Here is a 21,772-nt window from a genome sequence, read left to right as displayed (position 1 = left end):
CAGTTGGATGTCTCTGTAGGAACTCACTCCTACAGATCAGAAGCAGAACTCTCATCCCTACTCATAAGCAGCAGAGCAGCCCTGCCCACTCCCAGGCTCAGCCCTGTTCTGGCATCTGGAGAAGCCCAGTGGGTCCAGTGCCTCTGAGCCCCTGCCCACCAAGGAGGAGAGATGCAGAGCATCAGAGGCACAGATTTGTTAGGAGACACACAAGCCAGGGTTGATACACTTTGTACTTCTGTACACAGGAGCAGAAACACATGCCTATTTAGAGTGGGCTGCTTTATAAATAAAATAACAGAGCAAACAATATGACTAGAGAAAAAAGAGTGGTTATTCTAAAATTTCAATTGGGGGTAATACTTTATAAGTCACCTATAAAGATAAGACGTAATAAGTTGTTGCCAAGAAGACTAAGAATATTTGCTTTTTGTTAAAGGAAGAGATTGAATGATGGCATCAAATCTGTTTTCTTTAAATAAATGATTTATTTATGCAGTCCCTAAACTCTGACATGGGCCCTTGCAAAGCCTTGCTGGGAGATCTCCCCACCCACTTTACACAGAGACAATTGAAGAATATCGGGTTTCCTCCTCAACAAATGGTACTTCTCTCCAACAAAGAGGAGCAGCGTGTGAGCTGACTCTGAGAGGAGCCTCTCTAGGAGGTTTGGTGATGGGTGGTTACCCAGAGCCCTAGGATCTTGGGAGCTCCAGGTCCTCCCACAGCCACATGCTCCCCAGGTAAGACCAGAGCTGAGCTCTCCAGCAAACAGCCCACCTCTGAGACGAGGTAAACGGGACAGACAAGTATGACAACTTAGTGGCCTTCCTTGCTCTTGGCTGTGCAGTGGGGTGGGGTGGACACTCTTCCTTCTAGCATGACAACCAATTCAGCCTTTTTCTCTGCAGCACAGGGCAACAAGGTCACAGGCATCCTGCTCCATTGAAAAAGTGCCAGGATCTGTGGCCCCTATGACTGGCCTGGGACTGTCCTATTTCTCCTGTTAGACAGCATAGCCCACCTCTGTGGTACTCTTGGTGGTGTCCTCAGTCAGCCATGGTCCCCATGGCCATTGGTACACCTGCCCTCTCTCCCAAAGACACAGATTTCACTGAGTAGACAACACATATACGTTGTGTGCAGGAATGGAGGGCTGTTAATTCAGATGCTGTCCCCTCAGCAAGCCTGCCAGCCAGGCTGTCTTTGGGGAGTTTGACTCTTGAAAGCAGTTTGTTAAGCAGTTAAAAAAATCGATTGGAAGTACTTGTTCAGTGATACACTGGTCTGCAAGTAATTTCTCCCATTTTATAGATTGCCTTTTCATTTTGTTGATTATTTTTTTGTTGTTGTTTAGAAGCTTTTTATTTTGATGTCATCCCAATTGATTATTTTTGATTCTGGTGTTTGTGCTTTTGGTGCCACATATATAGAATCATTGTCAAGACCAATGTCAAAAAATGTTTCCATATGTTTTCTTCTAGCAGTTTTATGGTTTCAGGCCTTACATTTATGTCTTTAATACACTTTTTGTTAATTTTTCTTAGAAGTATAACGTAGGGCCCAGTTTCATTCTTTTGCTTATGAATATCTACTTTTCCAACATCATTTATTGAAGAAGCTGTCCTTTCCCCATTGAGTATTATGGCTCTATTGTCATATACTAGTTAACTGCCTTTACATGGATTTATTTCTGGTCTCTTGATTCTTTTGTATTTGTCTATGTGTTGTTTTTACACCCGTGCCATACAGTTTTGATTACTAGAGCTTTGTATTGTAGTTTGAATCATAAAATGTGATGCCTCCAGCTTTGTTTTGCATTTTAAGGATTCCTTTGACTATTCAGGATCTTTTGTGGTTCCATAGGAATTTTAGGATTTACTTTTTTATTCCTGGAAATATATCCATTAGAATCATGATAGGGATTGAATTTCAATGTATTTGTGGATTTTCCAGTTTTCCTCATTACTGATCTCTAGTTTCATAACATTGTAATTGGAAAAGACACAATTTTTAATTTCTAGAGTATGTTGAGACTTATTACCTAAGGTATGGTTTATCCTAGAAAATCTGACTTCCAGCCAAGATGAAGGCATAGGTAGATACACTGTGCCTCCTCTCACAACCAAAAGAAGGACAACAACAAATTTGAAAACAAAAAACAACAAGAACTGACAGAAAATCAAAGTGTATGGAAGTCTGACAACCAAAGTGTTAAAGAAGAAACACTCACCCAGGCTGGTAGGAGGGGCGGAGATGGGCAGCCAGGGCAGAGAGGACTCACAGCAAGGCAGTGGCTGGCTGACCAAGTGAGACGGTGGCTGACAGAGCAGGTGGTCCCACATTTGCGTTGGATAAACTAGGAGGAACAGACCACACAACCCAGGGTTCTGATGTGGGGACCTAAAGCCTCAAAACCTCTGACTGAAAAAACCTGTGGTGGTTGAGGCAGTGAGAGAAACTCCCAGCCTCACAGAAATGTTCGTTGGAGAGACCCATAGGATCTTACAATGCACACAAACCCACCCACCTGGGAATCAGCACCAGAAGGGCCCAATTTGCTTGTGGGTAGGGGAGGAAGTGACTGAAAGCTGTCCCAGAGCTGAACAAGTGGCATTGTTCCTTCTCGGACCCCTCCCCCACATCACAGCAACCTGGTTTGCCCTGCTCTGGTGAATACCTAAGGCTCCACCCCTTACTACGTAACAAGGCACACCCAGAAAAAAAATGGCCCAAATGAAAGAACAGATCAAAGTTCCAGAAAAAATACAACTAAGCAATGAAGCGATAGCCAACCTATCAGATGCACAGTTCAGAACACTGGTAATCAGGATGCTCACAGAATTGCTTGAGTATAGTCACAAAAGAGAGAAAAAAGTGAAGGCTATGAAAAGTGAAATAAAAGAAAATGCACAGGGAACCAACGGTGATGGGAAGGAAACCAGGACTTAAATGAACAGTTTGGACCAGAAGGAAGAAATAAACATTCAACCAGAACAGAATGAAGAAACAAGAATTCAAAAAAATGAGGAGAGGCTTAGGAACCTCTGGGACAACTTTAAACATTACAACATCTGAATCATAGGGGTACCAGGAGGAGAAGAATGTCAAGAAATTGAAAACTTATATGAAAACATAAGGAAGGAGAACTTCCCTAATCTGGCAAAGGAAATAGACTTCCAGGAAGTCCAGGAAGCTCAGAGAGTCCCAAAGAAGTTGGACCAAGGAAGCATACACCGAGGCACATCGTAATTATATTACCCAAGATTAAAGAGAAGGAGAAGGAGAGAATCTTAAAAGCAGCAAGAGGAAAGGAGAGAGTTACCTACAAAGGAGTTCCTATAAGACTGTCAGCTGATTTCTCAAAAGAACTCTTATAGGCAAGAAGGGGCTGGAAAGAAGTATTTGAAGTCATGAAAGGCAAGGACCTACATCCAAGGTTACTCTATCCAGCAAAGCTCTCATTTAGAATGGAAGGGCAGATAAAGTGCTTCCCAGATAAGGTCAAGTTAAAGGAGTTTATCATCACCAAGCCCGTATTGTACGAAATGTTAAAGGGACTTGTCTAAGAAATTGAAGAAGATAAAAAATATGAACAGTAAAATGACAACAAACTCACAACTATCAACAACTGAACCTAAAAGCAAAACCAAAACCAAAAATGAACTAAGGAAACAACTAGAACAGGAACAGAATCACAGAAATGGAGATCACCTGGAGGGTTATCAACATGGAAGGGGAGGAGGGTAATGAGGGAAAAGGTACAGGGAATAAGTAGCATAAATGTTAGGTACAAAATAGACAAAGGGAGGTTGAGAATAGTATAGGAAATGTAGAAGCCAAAGACTTATATGTCCCACCCATGGACAGGAGCTAAGGGGGTGGGGAATGCAGGTGGGAGTGGGTATGCAGGGTGGAGGGTGATAAAGGGGGGGGGGGGAAATAGGACAAGTGTAATAGCATAATCAGTAAAATATATTGAAAAAACCTGTGTGTGCTTGAGGAAAATGTGTATTATGTAACTGTTGGATGAAATGTGTATTTTTGCCAGGTTCATTTGAACTATAGTGTTTTTCATATCTGTCAGTTTCTTATTAATTATCTGAATGATCTAATATTGCTGAGAGCACAGCGTTATAGTTCTCCACTGTTATTAATTCTTTCTTATTGTTTTGTATATATTTTTTCCTTGCTTTCTTTTTCTCTTACAGTCTTCCTTTGTGATTTGATGACTTGTGGTTGTATATTTTGACTCCTTTGTCATAATCTTTTGTGTATGTACTACAGGTTTGTCCTTTGTGTTTAGCATGAAGCTTACATAAAATACCTTATATTCATAATTTTTATTTTAAACTGATGACAGCTCAAATTTGATAGTATGAGGAAATTTTATTTACTTCTCCCCACACTATATAAGGGTACTGATGTAAGAATTTACACTTTTGTAATATTGTGTATCCAAAAATAAATTATTATAGTTATGGATATTTTCAATGTGTCTGGTTTAATTTTGTTTGCTTGTTTTGTTGATTAGGTTCCACTTATAGGTGAGATCATATGACATTTGTTTAGTTATGGATATTTTAATGTATTTTTTAACATTTAAAGTGTAGTTGTAGTGAATCATTTAACATCATTACAATATTGGAGGATCTCAATTCAATTGCATATTTAAAATCACAAGGAGTTTTACTCATTTACATGTTTTTTTATGATGTTGACCAACATCATTTTATTTTAGCTTGAAGAAGGCCCTTTAATGTTTCTTATAATGCAGATCTACGGGTGATGAACTGCTTCAGCTTAGTTGTTTGGGGAAGACTATTTCTCCTTCATTTCTGAAAAACAGCTTTGCTAGGTACTATTTTTTTTAATATATTTATTGATTATGCTATTACAGTTGTACTATTCTTGGTTGACAGATTTTTCTTTCAATATCTTGAGTATATCATTCCTCTTTCTACAACCTGAAAAGTTTCTGGAAAGAAATATACTACTATACTTATGGAGGCTTTTTACATATGATAAGTCACTTTCCTCTTGCCACTTTTAAAATTGTCTCTTTGTCTTTGACTTTTGCAGAATTTAATTATAAAGTGTGTCTGGGTAGCCCTTTTCAGTTTCTACCTATTGGGTCCATTGGGCTTCATGAAGCTGAAAGTCTATTTTGCTCTCAGAACATGACAAGTTTTCAACCGTTATTGTTTTAAATAAACTTTCCGTTTCGTTTCCTTTTCTCCTTTTGGAATTCCCATAATGCCCTTATGTTTTACTTGATAGTGTCTCATAAATCCTGTAGGCATTCTTCACTCATTTACATCCTCGGTTTATCATCCTCTGCCTGCATAATTTTAAATAACCTATCTTCTAATTCCCTGATTTCTTCTTCTGCTTGACTGAGTCTGCTGTTAAAGTTCTCAGTTAAATTCATTAGTGCATTTATTGTATTCTTCAGCTCTAGGATTTCAGTTCTTTTTTTTGGTTTTTGATAGTTTCCTTTTTGCTGAACTTCTCATTTTGTTCATTTTATTTAGTTTTCTGTCTACAGGTTCTTGTACTTCACTGAACTTCTTTAAGGGGATTATTCTAAATTCTTTGTCAGACATTTTATAGATTTCCATGTTTTAGAGTAGTTATTACAGTTTATTAGTTTCTTTTGTAGTGCCATGGGGACCCACTGATATGCTTTGGGTCCTCAGATATCAATTTAGATACTCTATTAATAACCCTTAAAATTTCTGTGTATTTTCTTTGTCTCGAATTTGGTTATTTGAATAATTGGCCATAGGCCTCCTTGGTGGAGAACTCAGAAAATTATTACTGTGTGCATTTGCACGATCCTTTCTTATAAGAACTGTTCTCATTTCCACCCACAGATTATGGGGCAAGTATTTGCTGAGGTCTGGAAAGTGGGCAAGGAATGTTACCTTTTCATTGAGGTAGCACCCAAAGCCTCTGATCATCTAATTTTAGTCTCCTTTGATGATATATACGAAACAATGTTCTGTTGGCTGCTAGTCTTGCTGATAAGAACATCATCTTCTATTAGCTATTTCCTTAGACATCTATGGGCTGGGATCCCTGGCTGTCATTTAAAGTTTGCTGCCATTACAGAGATTGCTCATCTTTCTCTGACAGTTTAGTGCTGCCATGCAGCTTCAATTATTCTGGAATCTTATTATCTCATTTGCTACTAGGGAATCCAGCTTTATACACGATTCCTACATTATTCCAACCTACAGAGGACAGTCCCACCTGAGCATCTCAAGGATGCAGGTGCCCTCTCAACAGTGCATTCCTTATGCCTTGTTAAGGTGGTGTTTCTGAGACTTCATGATGGATGGGTTTTCTAGCTGTAGAATTAGAGCCATGCCACCCTCCTAAGGCTTTATCACCCTACTTTTTTGTCATCTCTGTCAAGTCTGGCATTTTTTCTTCCACTTTACCTAGTGCGCACTGTGCTTTGCAGCAAGCCCCTAAGCACTACCCAGGAACATATTAGAAGTATATGCTTTGGACCTTGTCAAGCTAATTAAACTCTGTGGCCAGGAGAGTGTATCTGTGTCAGCAGCTCCCCTCCCCACCAGTGTTACATTCTAACGTTGTTTTTCTGGGATCCACTCCCACACACAATGTCCTAGTACCTGCTGGTACGTGTGGACAGTTCTGCAGCTTACTGGAGTAAGCCATGTCTTCAGCTGGCCGACTCATCTAGTATATTCCTAGTTTGTTTATGATGAGAGCACTCTGCATATTCTCAGTTTGGACAAGATGGGGGGTAGGAAAGGGGTCTGCCTACCAACAGGGACAGGGGACCCTTTTGCTGGCCTATGAGTTCAGAAGGGTCTAGAGTTCAGAGTTCTCAGGTGCATCTACCTAGGACACTTCATTCTGAGTCTCAGGGCTTCATGCTTTCTTTATCAGGGCCTTGATTTTGACTGAACAGGCCACCCTGAGCTTGGAATTCAGTCTTCTCTGAAGTTCTGTCATTCGTAAAATTAGGGCCTGTGGCAGGCATTCCTTACTGTCTGCCTTCCAGCTGCAGGTGATAATTAATATATTTGAGCCTGTCATGTACTCCTTTTAATACATTAGTGAGCTTAAAAATAGCCACCAAACTATACAGTTCTTATTATTACTATTTCTTCCTTTGTGAATGCTAGAAAATTGTAACGGGTAGTATACCTACTTCCCTATATCTCATTTGGGTGAGTGTTTTTGCAGCCACACTGCTAGAGCACCCCAGGTACTATCAATATTTTGCCTGTAATCATGTGGCTAGTCCGTGATCCAACTCAGGACTCCGTGCTGAGGGCTGGCTGGCTAAGACCATTGTGTGTTGGGTTCCATAAAAACAAAGGCAGTATAAAGTCTCTGAAGTAAGTGATTTATTGTGAGAATTCTCTCAGAAGGAGGGTAAGGCAAGCAGGATATGCTGGAGGGGAAAGCTAAGCAAGGACGTGGTCACAGCTGGACAATAGCTCTAGTCTGATTCTCTGGGGAGTATGGGAACGTGAATTATTCCACATAATTGGTTCAACCTTGGGGTGGGAACCAGCCCCCAGGCCAAAATGATGTGAATTCAGGTGAACCTGGCTCTGTGTGGCCCAAAGCAATACCCTGGGGAGAGGTGGCATCGCAGCCAACCTCCTAGCAGCAGGGGGATAAGAAATCTGCCTGAAAGTGGGACTTTTCAGAGTATGAACAGCATCAACTGCACCAGTGAGCTGTTCTAATGTGTCTCCTGAATAGCAAAGATATCTTTGAAATTCTTCTTAAAATCATCCTTAGTTAATTCCGCATCATTGCACTGGAAGAAAACAAAGATAATAACACTCATCAGCGTCATTAGACACTTTGCAATTGACAATGATCAGGAAGGACTCTTAACCAGGTTAAGTCTAAAAACACACACAGCTAAGAGTAACTTGTTTCCTAAGAGCGTGATTACTTCTAGTTGACTAGACAGAAGTGGGAAATCATTACTACACTTGAGGACTCTTACGCATTGGGCGGGGTTGTCTCTTTCAGTGAGAATTAGAAAAGGAATCTAAGATCTTGGTAACAATCAAGTATCACAGATGTCTGTGTACAACCAGTAACCTTCCTTTCACCTTGCCACTTCTGTTCCCCTCTGTGTCCCCTGTTAACTATGTGGTCCATTCACATGCAAAGGGCTCTGCAGCTGAGATTTCTGAGAGGTCTGATTGCATGTATTTGGGGAGAGGCAAGAACAGCAACATGACTTTAGGGCAAAATCTTCTCCTTAGGTTTGGAGTGGGGAGGGAGCCACTGTTCTCTGTGGGTGCCTGTCACCTTTTCTGAGGGGCAGGAGCCCTCAGGGGCTGGGGTTCTGGCTGCAGGGCCACCTTCTGACTCACTGTTCCTCTCCCTGGTGAGCTGAAATCCTGAATTTAAAAACTTACTCACTTCTTGAACCCTTGCTTGTATAGGCTTGTCCTAAGATGAGGGAAACTCTAAAATTTCCCAGCACCAGGAAATGAAGGCAGAGTGACTTAATGGAATGAAAATGAAATGGAAGCAGGGGAGCCACTTACACTGGGGATAGTAAAGAAATTGTCCATGGCCAGTGCAAAACTTTTCACATCGGTGTATTTTCCCTCAATTAGACTCTTCTTGATTAAGTCCAACTCCCTAAGTTTCTCTAGGCATCGAGAAGCCTCTTCATCCTGGTGAGAAATATATCAATAAGAGAGTTACTGACCAAGTGCAATGGCTGCCTTCTGCGGATTCCCATCAAATCCAGCAGAAATCCAAGGTGAAGATAAAGGCAGCCTGTGCTCTCCCTCCCGGGGGCCTTCAGATCACAAATCCCACAAGAGCCCGTGTCAAGGTCAGGTAACACCATGGTGGCCTGTATTCACGGTTTGTTACTGTTACTCACGTAATTTTCATGTGGAATATTTGGGAAAACATTGCCCTCTAAATGGCCATAGACCTTTAAGAGGAGGAACGCACATTTCTGCAAAAAAAGGAGGCAGTGAATGACAAACAGCTTGGAGAGAAAGAGCCCATTGCATTGCCGGACACACACATGCCCACACCAGTCTTCTGTTAAGTTTCCCCAAACTGGTATTGCTCTTGGACACTAACATGCAATGGCCAAGTTTTTTCCCTGCAAAAAGGTTCTGGGGAGTTTTCAGTGTGGTTGAGGCGTGGTCAGAGGAGTAGGCACCTGTTGGCACCCTTCCTCTCTATCTGTGACTGATTGACTTTTCACACGTCAGCAGAAAGGAAAAGACTTGGGGCTTGAATCCAACTCACCAACTTCTCCTTAGGCCCCATCACCTTCTTTAGGACCTCAGATTCCCTGTAACGCTGCTGACTTCTTAGTAGATTCTTTATTGTGCAGAACGTACAATTCCAATTGTCCCTGAGATGTCAGATATAAGTGAGAAAGTGCAAAACCTAGAAACAGGGATTGTCCCTATGTCTCCCCCTGTTCTCCTTTCAGGAATGGCCTGTAGGCACAGCAGGAGGATGAAGGGGACACCTCCCAGAGTTTCCAAGATTCTCATGTGATGATCCTCCTCCCATAGAGGGTAGATGCTGGGAACAGTGGCTGGACAGTAGCACAGCTGGCTGTGTTAGGGTGGGTGGTGGGCTCTCCTTTTCCCATCTGAGCTTCTGGGAGCACAAGGAGCCCTGTCCACCAGGCCTGAATGCCAGAGACTGGATCTCAACCCATGGGGAATGGTCCTCCATTAGCCTGTTGAGAACATGGGAAATGAGGAACCAGTCCAGGATCTTGCCTTTTCCAAATAAGCACAGAATACAAACAATTGGCATCACCACTCCTGAGAACAAGTCTGTGCTAGGAAAGTTTTGCAAGGACAGTAGCAGTGTGAAGGCAAAAGATGCAGCTGCAAGCTTCAGCCTCCCAGGGGAGAGAGAACATTGCCCTCCTGCTGCCAGTGTCTTTCAACAGCCTCTGGGATCATACTGCTGGATCCCGTACCTCTAGCCCCACTCTGTCCCCATCAAGAAACAAGAAAGAGCCCCGCAGGGGGAGTGTGCATGGCAGGAGGATTGGTCTATAAAAGGAGACAGGGGGCTGTGCCTCACAAACCTCTTAGTGTTCACAGGTGGGAGGTGACAGTACCCATGAAAAGAGCTCTGACAATTTGCACAGTGGACGAGCTTTCCTCCCTCCTGGCAGATCTTGCATTTGTCTGAGTGTTCCCCCTAGAAGGTAAAACAATGACCACATCTCCATGAGCCCCGATGACCAGCGCTGTGGGAATCTAGGACTCATGGCCTTTGTGCGAACCTGTCTTATGTGTTTCTCTGAGCTGTGAAGGGACAGCGTGGAATGGAAGTTTCAGAAGAAAGATTCTTGTTCTGCAGTGAAGTTCAGGAGGAGTGGCCGTGTGCCATACCAGAGAAGTTTTGCCTATAAAACCAGATATTATAACACAAAGGAGGCAACAAAAGGATGATTTAATGAGGATCCTAATCATGTTATTACCTTCCAGAAAAAACAAGTTCCTGAAACCAAGTGTTAAATCCATTTGTCTACACCACAATGACTGAAATGAATCATGGAAGGGTGGAATGTTGAGAAACTAAAAAGATGGAAAAAACTTCTAAGAAAGCACTGATCCTCTCTTATTAGCTGTAGGCTCCCCATGAGTTGAAGTTGAAGGGTCTTGTAGGGGTCCTGGACTGTGGATTCTGGGCCTGGAGGGCTCCTAGCCCTGTGGCAGTTACTTTGGGTTGGAAAGACCATGGCACAGATGACCAGGTGGTGCCTGGGTGGATGGAGCTCTTTGGCTCTGGAAGCCTGAGGAAAATGCCCCATGACTCAGCGTGGCATGTAAGGTGTGGAGGCTCCATTCTGCGTGGCCAGGGAGTGTGGCAAGTGCTTTGTTCTAAACATACAATGGGGATCCCCTGCCCAATCAGCTGCAACTGGATTGCTTATCAGTCTGAGTATTTGCCCATTAACCAGATTTTAATTCAATTGGAGAAGATAAAATTTGACGGTATTTGAATCCCACTTCTGGGCATAACTCCTACTCATTAAAATCAAATAAATGTATATAGCAGTTATGAAGATACACTGTGTTATATACAAACACGTGTATTCATGACAAAAAACTGGCCTGTGATTGAGCCTTCTATTAATGAAGAAAACACAGTGGAAGGACTTATATTAAAGCTCAATGTCATGTGCTGCTATGACATCTGGTAACATTGAGATGGCCTCGGGTGGCCCATCTGCATGTTCCTCTCCCCTCCCCGATCCCCTGGATAAGGTCCCACAGCTGAACAATGCTCCTTGTCAAGGAACCAACTGTCACCCTGCCCATCCTGGAATATCAGGTTTTAGGTCCCTGTCAGCCATGGCATCTTTCACACAAGCCAGACACAATCTCCCAGGGAAACCAGGGGGCCACTCCACCCTCCCCAGCCCCTGGTGGTTCACTTGGGTCCTGAGGACCACCTTGGTGACACCTGTATGCCTGGTACTCTCCTCGTTCCTCAGTCTTGGAATATATGTAACTAATAACACCTGTTAATCCATTCATCTATCCATTGACAGATGCCATTACTTGCCATCCCCCAAAGTACCAGTGGACATCCTTCCCTTATCAATGGGATGAAGAGGAGGTGATTACAATGGAAAACCACTTTTTTAAAAACACAAAAATCAGCATTTACATGTGAATGAGGAACTTTCAGGAACTATACCTGCCCCTGGTTGCTTTCCTGGTTCTGCCTTCTGAGAGAATTCAGACAGTTTGAGAACCACTTGGGGGTTGTTCTCTCCCAGAGAGAAACATCCTATCTATCCCATGGTCTGTTGGAGAAATTCTTCCCTTCCCATGACCATCTAAGATGACACAAATGAGGTTGGCTTGGGGACTGCCCCCCTGTCATATATGAGTCCTGGTGGGAGGGAAGTGGGCTGCTGAAGAGCAGGAGGAGGCAGGGATGACAGTGTCCACCTTTCTCTACTGTGACCCCATCTGCTTTCTCCAAACACATGTAGTCTGTGTCCTCTTTCTCCTGGGGTTACTCCCTCAGCCTCACTACTGTATCATTTCCCTTCCCATCCTTCTCCTCCTACAACATTTAGAGAGAATCCTCAGGTTTCTATCTTTGGCCATTCAGTCAGCCGCAGATGGTCAAATCACTTTTGAAGCTTCATTTACATCACTTTGTCTCCAGCTTCCAGCTGTCCAGCCTGTCTCCTGCCTTTGTGCACACCCTGTGCTAACCCAGCATCTCCTCCTGGGCCCTTGAATCACACCCCAAACTCACACAATGAAAACTTAATTTGTACTCCTGTGCCCACACCCACTTCATGCTCTTTCTTGATGCTCCCATTTCATAAAACATACAGCTTCATCAACAAACCTGAGAATCCATCCTTGGTCTATACTCTGATATCCCAAACCCAATCTATCCCCTCTCCTTCTCACAGTAATTTTTAAACTTCCTTTGTTAGTTCCTTTGTCCCTGTAGGGTCCACTGCATACAAGGATGCTAAGACCCGAATGAATGGTTCCAACTTAATACAAAAAGAAAAAGATTTTTCCCCTCACAACCTGTATTATATCTTTTTTTAAAGTCTAGATTATTCTTTTAAAAAATTTTTATTGATTATGTTATTACAGTTTTCCCAACTTTTTCCCCTTTATACCTCCTCCACCCTGCACCCCTCAATCCTCCAGCATCCCCCCCCCCCCGCTGAGTTCATGTTCATGGGTTGTACATATAAGTTCTTTGATTTCTCTGTTTCCTATACCATTCTTAACCTCTCCCTATTTTTTTGCCTACCAATTATGCTTCTTATTCCCTGTGCCTTCCCCCCCTAACCTTCCCCTCCCCTTCCCCACTGAAAACCCTCCATGCGATGTCCATTTCCCTGATTCTGTTCCCGTTCTAGCTGTTTGCTTAGTATTTGTTTGTATTGGTTTTTTTTTAGGTTCAGTTGTTGATAGTTGTTGAGTTTGTCATGATTTTACTGTTCATAGTCTTTGATCTTCTTCAATTTCTTAGATAAGCCTGAAGTTTCCAGAAACCTGGAGTTCCATCAACAAGAGAAGTTTTGGGATGCACTGAGATAGTAATGGATCCTAAGACCTGTCACTTTGGGGAAGCTTCTGTCCTTGATCAATGAAATACAAAATATATAGGCAATTGAGTCTTCTTTCTGCCAACACTTGTACCCATGGATAAGGATAGAACCTGTGGGTTGGGAGTTGCTAGCTCCTTTAGGTAACCCAGATTAAGTAACCCTTGATGCACGGAGAATGGTAGAGGCACTGCTATTTAAATAATCATTGACTAGATCCAACAGGAATTTCTCTTTACTAAACACAGTGGGTGAAATGTACCAACATTTGGTTACTTAAAAAGTCCAGATCATCAGATAATGTAAAGGCCTGGACCTCACATTCCCAGTGTTAGATGAAGTCCCATTGGCCAGCTCTGTGTAAGCTAATGTAGAATTATGTGAACATCCTGGCGGCCATTTCTACCTGAAGTGTGTGAGAATGGCACCTCGCACCTTCCCCTCCTTCTCAAGTTCTCATTCATACATGAACTTGAAAAAACTACCACTTTGTCCTGAATCTGCACTCACATTATGTATGTGTTTGTTGCCTCCACAGCCTTCTTCCACAGAGGGGGAAACCACTTTCACAGATAGAAAGGAGGCCTGCTCAGCCCCTGAGGTGGAGCCAAAGGGGGGCATCAAAGTAAACAATTCTCCAGGTCAGCCTCTCACCTAGGCTACATCCATCTCCCAAGGGTCCCTCCCCAAGAGCTCCATCCTCATGGAAAATTTGCCAACAATTTCTTCTTGAGAAAGAATTCTGTATGTCTGTGTGTATATTTCATTGAAGGATGAAAGTGTATTTAAGTAATCAGAGAAGAAATATGCTCTTAGTGTTCTATCTCATTAAGTAGTATATGGTTTCACATGTGTCCCAAGATACACCGTCTACTAGACGGGTTCATCTAGATGATGGGGAGCAAACTTGACTCCATCAGACTTCATTAAAGTTAGAAATAGTAACCTTTATCAAAGAAATCTGGGATTGAGTTGAAGATGACCTTGTGACCTGATTAAAAATGTTTTGTGTATTCCATAAGCATGTTGGCGTTACATTTGACACCCTAACAATATCTTTAACTACAAGAGTCTTTTTTGATGGTTCCTTATTTGAACATCTAGTGCTTTAGCTTTCACAGATAACCTTGCATACAAACTAATGTTCAATGGAGCAACTCTGAAAAATGCTAAGGAAATAAATGAAATTAAGTTAGGAGCAACAAAAAGAGGAAACAGTGATAATCACTCAATTGAGAAACCATAAAAAATGTGCAGCACATATAAAATCAGTTATGTAAGAAGAACTAGTATAAAAGGATAATCACCTTTTTTTTCCTGCCATATATTCTTGGTGGTATAGGTAGCTTTTCCTCCTGAAAGATAAGAAGATCCGAGTATATGCTTAGCCTGTGTTAAGGTTTTGTGAGTCTGGTATTAAACTCCTTGTAAAAATTTCTTCTTGGACATGATACTATGAGCTCTATGGGAAAAAACCTCTCTCTCTTCACTTGTACTTATTCTAAAACTCATGCATAGAACCCAGAAAATCACTATCAGAACACGTTTCCTTGCTCGTATGCTTTTTTTCCTAAATTTTCAGAGATTTTCCTTCACAATCTACTTGATACTTCTCCCCTCCTTTCCATCCCCACCAGTGCCACTCAGACCTGCCTCTTCACACCAGGGCTATTTAACTGACACACACACACACACACACACACGTGGGTCCCACACCTACAGGGTGTCAGACACCTGGATAGTTTGGGGCAGACAAAGAAGGACAAACCCTAGGGGCACCCAAAGAGACAAAGGGAATGCATGCAAGGATAAAAAAAAGACAGTGTGAGAAGGGCCTCAACAGTGAGTTCAGGGGGCCCAGGGAGGGATGAGCAGGGCAGGCCAGTCAGGGAGCATTCAGACAGGAGTGATATGGGAGCTGAGACTTGTAGGCTGACTATAGGTTTCTTGGGCGGAAAGACAATGAAGTCATCTCAGGTCCCCACGTTGTCTGAGATACTGTTTTAAATATGCCATTTCACACCTCAGGAGATCTCCCTGGTTCTGCATTATGTCATGAATTTAAACTCTTTGGCCTGACATTAAATTGCGCTGCATACAACCCCAGTTGATGGATTTGGTCAAGTCATACACAATCCATCTACCTCGACCCACAGAGCTAAGTTGATCATGGTTTTGGTTTCCATGCCATTCTTTCCCCAAAGTGCCTGCTGCCCACTTGTTTGAATGCAGTCAGTCTTCTTTGTCTCGGGGCCTAAAAGTGTCTGCAAGCACCAGAGTCAGAATGACCTTTCCCTCCTCGAGCTCCTGAACCTACCTGGAAAGAGCCCCTTTGACAAACTGATATGCTGCCTTGTACTGAGGTATGAGGGTCAGGCAACTCTCCCCCAGGAAAGCATAAAGTCAGGGGCCTCAGGGCTCTAGAGATAACTCAACATATATTGGGTAGTCAATCAGTGAGTGACCTTATGTTTGACCACAACAAGGGAAGTCACACCTCCTGCCCATCACTGAAATACCTCCATCAGCCGTTTTAGGGTTTTTCCACCACAGCGCACATTAGTCTTCCAATTTCTTGAACTCTTATAGCCTCCTGCAGCTTGAAATTCCTGGAGGGTTAACCAGTTTCCATCGTCTGTCTTTATGCACTTCGCCGTGGATCCTGCAGGAGCGGGACAAGTTGATCCTGGCACCTCTTTGTCCTCAGAGCCCAGACACTGGCCTCCCACCACCCTGGGTCTGAAGTCACCCAATTTGGGCTCAGGATCAATATTAGGAGAGTCTGAGCCCCCCTTTTATGCATCAGAATTCCCAAACCCCGTGTGTATATCCCCTTCAAGCTTTCCTGCTTTGTGTGCACATATCTTTGACCTTTGTGCAGCAACAACAACAAAAGCGATCGTTCACATCTACTCAACATTATACAAGTATTTTAAAGTCACCTACAAGGAAAAGAATGTGACTTTGCACAACAAGATAGTTTCAATTTGCTATTGAATTCTGGAGACAGAGAACAGGCCAGACTCTCTGGTGGCCCTGGGACAGTGTGGAGGCAGAATGTCACTGTGGACCGAGACCTCAGGTGGGGACTCTGCTGCTTAGAATGGCACCAGGGCCACATCTGTGCCCTCCCTTACAGCAGCTGCCATCTAAGTTCAACAGCATTACTGAGCAGAGGGTTCCCATCCCTGAAATCACAGGTAGCTAACATTAAATAATTGGGAAATAGCACTCAGTGGAAAATTTAAGTTATACATAATAGACCATCATGATAACATTAGTCATTAGAAAAAGGAAAGTCAAATCCACAATGCGATACTACATTATAAGCACTGGGATGGCCATAATGAGGGACAGACAATAATAAGTATCGGTGAGAATGCAGAGAAATTAGAGTCCTGAAACTTAGCCAGGGGGAACATAAACTGGTACAATGCTGTAAAAGACAGTTTTATTTTTCCTCAATAAGTTCAACAGAGAAGTACCATATAACTTAGAAATTCCACTGCTGGGTATATATCCAAAAGAATTTTTAAAAATATATTCACATAAATATGTTATTAGGATGTTCAAAACAGTACCTTTCATAATAGCCAAAGAGTGGAAAAACTCCAACAAATGGATAGATAAATGAAATATGGCATACCCATACCATGGAATAATATGTTACTTGGCATCAAGAAGAAGGAAATATAATACCTACTACTACATGGGTGAACCACGAAAACATTTTGCTGTGTGAAAGAACTGATCACAGAAAGGCACCTGTTATATGAGTTAATTGATATGAAATACCTAGATAGATCAGTTTATAAGCCAGAAAATAGATTAGTGGTTGCTTAGGCTTGAGCAGTGGGGTGGGGTGGGAGTTGGCATGGACTACTGAGAGGCATGAGTTTTCCTTTAGTGGGGGACAACATGTTCTAAAATTAAATTCGTGATGGTGGTTGCATAATCTTATGAACTTATAAAAGAAAGAAACAAATAAAAACCCAACAATGAATTCTATACTGTAAGTTACAGGTGGCAAACACAAGGCCCATGGGCCAAATCTGGCCCTCCACCTTGTTTTATCCAGCCCAGCACCTTGTTTCTACCTGGCGGTAGCACTGAGCTCTCACTTAATGTTAAGGAGCAGTTACATTTATACAGTCCTAGCATTACATCTGGCCCTTTGAAGGCAACCGCAAGGCTGATGTGGCCCCGGTGAAAATGAATTTGACACCCCTCCTCTAAGTGGTGAATTGTATGAGTTATATCTCAGTAAAGCTGTTTAAAAACATAGTTATGATGCAGACAATTATATTAGTTGGTTTTCACTATCCATTTTAAGAGAAATCTCCTATGAAGTTCATCACAATAGGTAATTATTGAAAAACTTTCTAACGTTAAAATCACAAAACACGTTATATTCATTATGTAAACTAACTCTCAAAGTCACACCAGGAGGCAGGTTTATAAATATTACCCATTTCTTAGATGGGAAGTGTCAGGCTCAGGAAGGTCCCAGTCTTCACACTGTCCCTCTCAGCGGAGCTGAGGCTGGGACGCAGGTTTTCTGATTCTCAACTCTGGGATCTCCTCACTACATCTAACCCCCTGTCCTGGTGGTGATTACCCAGAGGGTCCACAGGATGTGAACGTGCAGGCTGAGGGCCTCTTCCCTGTTATATCTCATTCAAAGTAGAAAATGCAGTACTTTCCATTCACAAACTGACGATCCTGCACTTCTCTTTGGTTCTTTGGGCATCCTCATGGGCACTTCCACATGGGGGTGAACACTTAATATGCACCACTGCTTACAGTGGAAAAATATCGCTCTGGCTGGTGTAGCTCAATGGATTGAGTGCCAGCCTGCAAACCAAAGGGTTGCCAGTTCGATTCCAAGTCAGAGCACATGCCTGGGTTGGGTGCCAGGTCCTCAATGGGGAGCACATGAGAAGCAACAACGCAATGATGTTTCTCTCCCTCTGTTTCTCTGTCCCTTCCTCTCTCTCTAAAAATAAATAAATAAAAATTGAAAAAGTGAACAATCTTTAAAAAGGTATGAGAATATCATTTTAGGGATCCCCTCCTTCTTCTTTGCAGTGGGGCCTATATTCCTTGAATGACAGGAAGTACACATGGGTAATTCCATTAATTCATGTGATTACTTCATATAGGGGTTGCAAATTAAAGTAAACCATGAAGCCTACCTCGTTCCAATTTCCTCTTAATTAACAGCCCCATCTTCTCTTTACAGGTCACAGGAAGTATTTCAGCTTCAAAATTCACAGGCACACGTGGCTGCTGTTCTGCCCCTGAAAGAGAAGATACTTCATTCTGTCTCATATTACAATTGCACATGGAAAACTTCCTATCATGTAGTTATTGTTTCTACAAAGTCATAGGGGTACTTAGGGAACTTTATTCCAAAAATCTCCAGAGTTTCAGAGTCTTTCTTTCAGTGGCATATTTGATACACAACCACAGAATGTCTACCTTGATTTCACCTCTCAAGCCCCCCTCTCCCAATCAGAATGCTTTAGCAGAGACACCAGGTATCAGTACAACTGTCTTAGCTCCCCATGCAGTCAGCCCCCTGATTCTTACATGACAGTGACACACGCAGCTGCTGTGCTGGTAGAAGGGAGGTCTCTGCAGCTGGGCTATTTCCCTGCACTTAGGTCGCTGGAGACAAAGTCTGAGACTGTACCTGCCTCTTCTTGTGTGAGCTCTGACTCAGGAGCAGAGAGGACAGTGATGGGATGACCTAATGGAGATGGTGTCTGCCTGCGGTTTGTGTTCACTGCTTTGCCTCATTTCTCCCCCACATCAGCTTTCTCCAAAGCTGAAAGGGGAGCTGAGGAAGCTCTATAGCAATCTGCAAATTGTATAGCTGGCTGGATTATTTGTAGTCTAAGGATGGTGTGCCCTTTATCAAAAGCTACACCCAATGCTCTGATCACCTAACTCTATGACCTTGTCTCCTCCTGTCCATATAATTCTCTGTTATGGCTCTTTAGTCATGTAAGGCAGCTGTCCCCAAGGAGACATTAGTGTTCACCTAGAATTTTTAATCTTGAAAACAATTCTTTCAAAATAAAGAGTGATTTGCCAGCAGAGTTGTTATGCATATCAACCTAATACATACAAACAAACAGAAAGAGGCAGCCAAAATGGGAAGACAATGAAACAGTCACCAAGAAAGAACAAGAGAATTCTCCAGAAGAAGAGCTAGATCAAATGGAGACAAGCAATTTATCAGATATACATTTTAAATAAATGATTATAAGGATGCTCAACAGTGTGAAAAAAGACATGGAAACCATAAAAAAAGGACCAATCAGAAATCAGGAATGTAATATCTGCTATAAATAATACAATGGAAGGAATAAACAGTAGGTTAGATGAAGCAGAGGATCGAGTCAGTGATTTGGAAGACAAGGTAGAAGAAAACACCAAGGCAGAGCAGCAAAAAGAAAAAAGAATTTTTAAAAAATGAGGTGAGCTTAAGAAATATTTTGGATAACATGAAGTATAACATCATCCACATCATAGAGATACCAGAAGGAGAAGAGAGTGTGCAGGGGGTTGGGATCCTATTTGAAGAAATAATGACTGAAAACTTCCCTAACCAGGTGAAGAAAAAAGACAGTACCAGGAAGAGCAGAGGGTCCAAAACAAGATGGATCCAAAGAGGCCCACACCAAGACACATCATAATTAAGTTGGGAAAGCTTAAAGACAAGAAGAGACTGTTAAAACCACAAGAAAGAAGCAGTTAATTACCTGCAAGGGAGCTCCCATTAGACTGTCATCTTATTTCTCATTGAAACATTTGAAGCCAGAAGAGGGCAGAGTGAAATATTGAAGGTGATGAAAAGCAAGGACCTAAAACCAACAGTACTTTACCCAGCTAAGCTCTCATTTAATTAAAGGGGAAATACAGAGCTTCCCAGACAAGAAAAAGCTAAAGGAATTGTATACACAAAACCAGTACTGCAACAAACATTAAAGGACTTGTTTTAAGAAAAAGAAAAAAAAAACAGAGGAAATTAGTCAAAAAATAACATGGCAATACATACATATCTATTAATAATCACTTTAAATGTAAATGGCTTAAATGCTCCAATCCAAAGACACTGGGGAACTGAATGGATAAGAAAACAAGATCCATATATAAGCTCCCTAAGAGAGACTAAAAGTAAAGGGAGGAAAAAACATATTCCATGCAAATGGAAAAAAAAACTAAGGGAGCAATGCTTATATTCAACAAAATAAGCTTTAAAACCAAGGCTATAGCAAGAGACAAAGAAGGACACTACATAATGACAAAGGGAGCAGTCTAAAAATATCATACACCATGATCAAGTGAGATTCATTCCGGGAAAGCAAGAGTGGTACAATATTTGCAAATCAATAAATGTGATCCACCATATAAACAAAAGGAAGAAAATCACATGAACATATCAATAGATGCAGAAAAAGCATTTGAGAAAATCCGGCACCCAACTGTGATAAAAACTCTCAGCAAAGTGTGAATAGAGGGACTTATCTAAACATAACAAAGGCCATATATGACAAACCTACTGCCAGCATCATATTCAACAAGCAAAAACTTCACATGTTCCATTAAGATGGGGAACAAGACAGGGATGAATTCAACAGAGTACTGGAAGTCCTAGCAATAGCAATCAGTCAAGAAGAAGAAATAAAAGGCATCCAAATCGGAAAGGAAGAAGTAATACTGTCAATGTTTGCAGATGATATGATACTGTACATGCAGCGCCCTAAAGATTCCACCAAGAAACTCCTAGAAATGATAAATAAATTCAGAAAAGAAACAGGACACACAATTAATATCCAGAGATTAGTTGCACTTTTATATGCCAATAATGAACGAACAGAAAGGGAAATTAAGAAATCAATCCCATCCATAACTGCTTCAAAAAGAATAAACTACTTAGGAAAAAACCTATCCAATGACGTAAAAGACCTGTACTCCGAAAACTGGAAGACAATTAAGAAAGAAATAAAGGAAGATACAAATAAGTGGAAGCACATACCGTGTTCATGGATAGGAAGAATTAACATCATTAAAATGTCCATGCTACCTAAAGTGATCTATAGATTGAACACAATTTGTATCAAGATTCCAATGACATATTTCACAGAACAAGAATATTTCAAAAACTTATAAGGAACCTCAAAAGGCCCCACATAGCAATAGCAATCCTGAGAAAGAAGAACAAAGTTGGAGGAATCATGTTATCTAATATCAAAGCATACTATAAAGCCATAGTAATGAAAACAGCATGGCAATGGCTTAAAAAGACACTTAGATCGATGGAACAGAATAGACAGCTCAGAAATAAACCTACACCTTTATAGTCAATTAATATTTGACAGAGGAAGCAAGCACATACAATGGAATAAAGACAGTTTATTCAATAAACGGTGTTGGGAAAATTGGGCAGATAAGTGCAGAAAATTGAAACTAGACCACTTTCTCATACCACACACAAGAATAAACTCAAAGTGGACAAAAGACTTCAATATTACACCCCAAATGATAAAAATCCTAGAAGAAAACAAGGCAGTAAAACTTTGAACAGTGCTAATAGCAATTTTTAATCTGATATATCTCCCGAGTCAAGGGAAACAAAAGAAAAAATAAACAAGTGGG

The 21,772-nt window shown here is 41.7% G+C and overlaps 1 protein-coding gene across 1 annotated transcript in view; it reads right to left on the bottom strand.

The window, feature by feature from the left end:
- Positions 1 to 7,366: 7,366 nt before the first annotated feature.
- Positions 7,367 to 21,772, bottom strand: part of LOC112307903 (nuclear body protein SP140-like protein) — a 106,593-nt gene continuing 92,187 nt past the window's right edge. The window contains exons 15-17 of the mRNA XM_053919173.2: positions 8,906 to 8,983; positions 8,559 to 8,690; positions 7,367 to 7,810 (exon numbers count right to left, since the gene is read on the bottom strand). Coding sequence (XP_053775148.1) covers positions 7,733 to 7,810; positions 8,559 to 8,690; positions 8,906 to 8,983 — 288 coding nt within the window. The 3' untranslated portion in view covers positions 7,367 to 7,732. The remainder of the gene's footprint in view (positions 7,811 to 8,558; positions 8,691 to 8,905; positions 8,984 to 21,772) is intronic.

This window comes from Desmodus rotundus, chromosome 2, assembly GCF_022682495.2.
Source record: "Desmodus rotundus isolate HL8 chromosome 2, HLdesRot8A.1, whole genome shotgun sequence".
NCBI lineage: Eukaryota > Metazoa > Chordata > Mammalia > Chiroptera > Phyllostomidae > Desmodus > Desmodus rotundus.
Note: the sequence above shows the minus strand (reverse complement) of the source record. Positions and strands in the feature narration are given on the sequence as shown.